General features: G+C 36.7%; 2 protein-coding genes across 3 annotated transcripts; both read left to right on the forward strand.

The window, feature by feature from the left end:
• On the forward strand, positions 1–2331 carry LOC112455408 (probable protein arginine N-methyltransferase 6.1). 2 transcript variants are annotated; one of them, XM_025017308.1, is made up of 6 exons: positions 1–29; positions 115–244; positions 881–938; positions 1014–1128; positions 1245–1611; positions 1758–2331. In XM_025017308.1, the coding sequence occupies exons 3-6, from the start codon at positions 903–905 to the stop codon at positions 2278–2280; spliced, it is 1041 nt and encodes a 346-aa protein (XP_024873076.1). In that variant the 5' UTR covers positions 1–29; positions 115–244; positions 881–902; the 3' UTR covers positions 2281–2331. The 2 variants fall into 2 exon arrangements, with proteins under 2 accessions (XP_024873076.1, XP_024873075.1); XM_025017307.1 differs by lacking the exons at positions 1–29; positions 115–244 and adding an exon at positions 349–808 and having other exon boundaries at positions 1758–2280.
• Positions 2332–2922: 591 nt separating this feature from the next.
• On the forward strand, positions 2923–4415 carry LOC112455407 (MOB kinase activator-like 4). Its single transcript, XM_025017306.1, has 4 exons — positions 2923–3051; positions 3575–3948; positions 4037–4171; positions 4257–4415. The coding sequence occupies exons 1-4, from the start codon at positions 2992–2994 to the stop codon at positions 4351–4353; spliced, it is 666 nt and encodes a 221-aa protein (XP_024873074.1). The 5' UTR covers positions 2923–2991; the 3' UTR covers positions 4354–4415.
• The last annotated feature ends 351 nt before the right edge of the window (positions 4416–4766 follow it).

Consider the following 4766-nt stretch of genomic DNA (forward strand, 5'->3'; position numbering starts at 1 on the left):
TTCTACAAGTGAACAGAAGTCGAAACCAGGTAATGTTGAAAATTTATTAGTCGTTAATTCAATCTTGCGCAAGAATGTCTCGTATTAAGCATTGATTGTCTTAATCCTCTGCAGCTTTGTCTAAAAACGAAATGCTACGACTGGAAAGAAAGAGGAAACAAATGGAAAAACAAATGGAATTTAAAAAGCGTATGATGGAAAAAGGGGAGTTGATGTCTACCAGTGATAGCAAGCCTAATCCTAGGTATTAAGATATTGAAGATTATAAGTGTAATATATTATGTGTAGAAATATCATCATGATTTTTTTTTTATAAGCGTATGTGCACATTTATTTCATTATATCAAACTAAATATTGTTACAACTAAATATTACAATATATAAATAAAAACATACAAATATGTCTAATCTTATTAATTAGTATCGCTGACATCGCTGTAGTATATGGTGTAGATTGCATTGCACGTGTATCACTTGAAAGAGAGGTTAGAAATCTCATGTATGTACAGCATAAACACAAATATTTCAGATCAATTATATATCCAAAATATACTTTTAAATAAATTTCTCGTATGTTTATTTTTGTATTTGTTTGTTGAGTATAAAGTAACGATACAAATTTCCTAAAAATTACTTCAAATACGAACTATTAATCGACATTCAGTGAGATAAACGGAAAGATTGGATTATACACGTGTTATCCACGTGGTGCCTAGCTGATCAAAGACGTCAAAGAGAGAGATCGAAATATACCCAATTCATATATTTTTCAGTGAAAATTGCCTTGAAAAAAAATAGATTCCAAAAAGTAGGAAACGATTCATTAAAAGTAACAAGAAATATAGATTGTTTTACTTTACATAAGTATTTACATTTTTAGTCACACTTTCTGCATGTGAACAATGGATCAATACTTCAAAAGCTATGAAGAACTCGACGTAAGTGAAATATATATGTATATTATAATTTTCATTATATATTGTACATTTTATTAAATTAAATTTTATTTTTAGATCCACCAATTAATGCTAAGCGATAAAACACGTGTCTTAGCATACAAAACTGCTATTTTTAATTCGAGAGAGAAGTTTCAGGGCAAAATAGTAATGGACGTTGGTGCTGGCTCAGGTATAACAATTAGCTTTATTTAAAAATTTTCAACATATTCAAGAGACACGTGTGTATACATATAATACGTATTAAAATATAATATTACATATTTTGATCATATTTCTCTTTTGTAGGAATATTATCAATTTTTTGTGCCCAGGTTGGTGCAAAAAAAGTTTACGCGGTGGAAGCAAGTATGTTAGCGAAGAGTATCGAACAAGTGTCAATTGAAAATAACATGCAGGACAAAGTTGAAGCAATTCACAGTAAAGTGGAGGACATTCGTCCAGACAGTTTGGAGAAGGTGGATGTAATTGTTTCAGAATGGATGGGTTTTCATTTGGTACACGAAGGAATGTTAGATTCGGTGCTTTTTGCTAGGGATAATTTCTTACACGAGGACGGTTTGTTGTTCCCATCCGTTGCAAAATTATACGCCTCGCCGTGCCAATTACCCTCCATGTATGAGTTTTGGAATAACGTGTGCGGAGTCAGTATGAGGTAATTAGATATATTATTTTAAAGAACAAAAGTAGGATACTGCTACTTAAAGAATTATGTTAAAGCATTTACTTTCATTGTTAGTTCTCTTTTAATTATCGCAAATATGATATTTATATTCTACAGTGTGTTCAATTTTTATTTAGTTGCATTGGAAAAGAGTACAGAAAAATGAAATCCTTGAAGCCGGAAATCCTGCTTCTAAATCAAGATGATCTTTTGGCGGAAGGCAAATTGCTCGCTTGGCTAGATTTGAAGTGCGTCTCCGTGGAAGAGATAGATCTGCTGGGTGGAGAGGATTATGTGTCGGTGTGCGAAAAGGATGGGAGATTCCAAGGGATGTGCATCTGGTTTGCGGTCGAATTTCCAGACGGGTCGGAACTGTCCACGGGACCTCGCGACGAGGCGACGCATTGGAAGCATACCGCGGTTGTTCTGCCCGAGGACATGGAAGTGACGAGGAACGAACCTATCGCCTTCAAATTGGAATTCAAAAGAAACGAATCGCATCCAAGGCGTTACAATATGGAACTGAGTTTGTTGGATGTAGAGGAAGTGGAGCACGATGTTCCATGCAATTGTCACATGACGAAATGTATAGTGACGAAAAAGTACATCGATGACTTGGACGAGCGTGAATCATGCGCGGCAGAAAATAATGACTTGTAGATGTACCTGAAATTATATTTTTATTAAAATATAATCTAAGTGAAAAATTTATTTGTAACTCTCGTCTGTTTTTCATGCATATCTGTAAAATGGCAAAAATGGAATTATTGTAGTTTTAGAATTTACTAATCGCATGTTGTATGCATAGATATAGTATATACAGGGTCTCCCATTTTAAACAATGCATTTTAACATCTTTTCTATAAATATTAACCAACATTAATTACGCAGTTTAACTAATTTTCTGTTTTTAGTAGAAAACTGTAGGAAGAAGGCCATCAGTTTTACTTATCATATTTTTTAGCTTTATTTTGTGTGAATTATTTTTCATTTATGTACAAGATTCTATTATTACTGTATCAATAACAGATTTTGTGAACCGTGAACCCCGAAGCGTGCACGTCACAGGGCCGAGATGCAATAATATATTTTTAAAATATAAGTATATAATGATCATTTATATTCCTTTTCTTAATTTTACGCCTCAGTGGTAAGCACGCGCATGCGTCGCTTCACCGCGGAACACGGAACAGTGGGGTAAGGAGACTAAGGAGAGGAGACTGCTCGTCTCGTCATATCGGGCATCGTCGGGGTAGGGCGAATTGTTTGCTCGCTAGTGTATCTGATCGACATCGACGGGGACGAAGTGACCGTCTCCACGGCATTCGTGCGTGCCACGCATCGGTCATTCGAGTGCAACAACTGTCCAAGATGAAGATGGCGGACGGACCCACGATCCTACGGAGAAACAGGCCCGGGACGAAAGCAGAGGTTATTAACGCCGTTAATTTAGTTAAGGAAGCGTTGCACCCGCGCCCCGAGCGGGACAGGAACCGCCCGATAGTGCCCCCGGAGATTTCCCGTTACTTCCTCCTCCGTTTGACACTTTTCCGACGAAAATCAATGAATCCGGGACAAACGGGGATACTGTTTACAGTGTTACACTTCAAGAATGTTTCCCTGAATTCCTATCATCGTCCGGTTTCACAACGTTTTGCGGTTCCCTCACCTTCACCGAAGCGTGGAATATTTGACAGATGACTTATTTATATCCTCATCTAAAATACCGCGTGCTTATGTACACAGTAAATTATCTCTCAGTGGTTTTTATTGATTATTCAACATTGTGATAAAATACGCAGAGAAAACCTGCGTTTTATACGTTATATTGGATCTATTTTTATATTATGATGAGCTATATAGTAGGAAGAGATCGATTGTTTACAAGGATGCTGACGTAGATTTAACTATTTTTATAAAGCCCACGATCAAGGTTTTATTTCTCGCTCTATAGGATTTTAGCAGATGGCCGGATGAGCCGTTCGAAGAGATGGATAGCACACTGGCAGTGCAGCAGTATATTCAACAAATGATCAGAAGAGATCCGTCTAATATTGATTTGATACTCAACATGCCGGAGGCCAATGACGAAGGAGTGTGGAAGTACGAACATCTCAGGCAGTTCTGTATGGAGCTCAATGGTCTGGCAGTTAGATTGCAAGACGAATGTCATCCGGAGACTTGCACGCAGATGACAGCCACGGAGCAGTGGATATTTTTATGCGCGGCGCATAAAACTCCCAAAGAATGTCCTGCGATCGATTACACTCGACACACGCTGGACGGAGCGGCGTGTCTACTCAACAGCAACAAATATTTTCCCAGCAGGTAGCCCTTTCACGTCTCGTTTGTAATTTGTCATATTTGTGTCGTAGTGCGTGTGGCTAAATCTTCCTGTGGTAAAATTGCATTTCAGAATCAGCATCAAAGAATCTTCTGTAGCGAAACTCGGCTCCGTCTGCCGTAGGGTTTACAGAATCTTCTCTCACGCATACTTTCATCATAGGACAATATTCGATGAATTTGAAAACGAGACTTTCCTTTGCCGCAGGTAATGAATGCGATCGGCATATATATGGGTACTTTTGACGTTTATTGTATTACAAAAGGAACTATATCGATTTCTATTGTTACAGGTTTACGGCGTTTGTGACAAAATATAATCTGATGTCAAAGGACAACTTGATAGTACCTATTATGGAAGGTGAAGGCGCAACGGAAAGCGAAGCATAGGATCTAACATTGCGATCGTATTGTCCAAAGTCGAATTGTCAGATTTAGTAAGAAAAAAAAAAAATTATTCACGCATTAGTCTGATATTTCGTGATTGACATAATAAAGATCTTTGAAGGGAGTCAGTAAATTCGCTCTTATTTAAATGTAAATGTGTTACAGTGTTTGTCTTTAATATATAAAAGATATGACAATATGTTCCAAAAAACGTTGCATTTAAAAATACGCATCACAGAGTTTACGTTACTTTTTCCAAATCGTGTTCTAATATCGAGTAATTACATGGGATAAGTTAATATCGAAAATTTAATTAACTTTTGAATTTAAATGTATGGATTTCCAAGATACTTGGTTCATTAGCTTTTACTGAATTATATTTTCTTGATAACTGACAAATTTCAAAGATCTCGATT

The sequence above is a fragment of the Temnothorax curvispinosus genome, unplaced genomic scaffold, assembly GCF_003070985.1.
Source record: "Temnothorax curvispinosus isolate PA1 unplaced genomic scaffold, ASM307098v1 QBEX01006052.1, whole genome shotgun sequence".
NCBI classification, from domain to species: Eukaryota; Metazoa; Arthropoda; class Insecta; order Hymenoptera; family Formicidae; genus Temnothorax; species Temnothorax curvispinosus.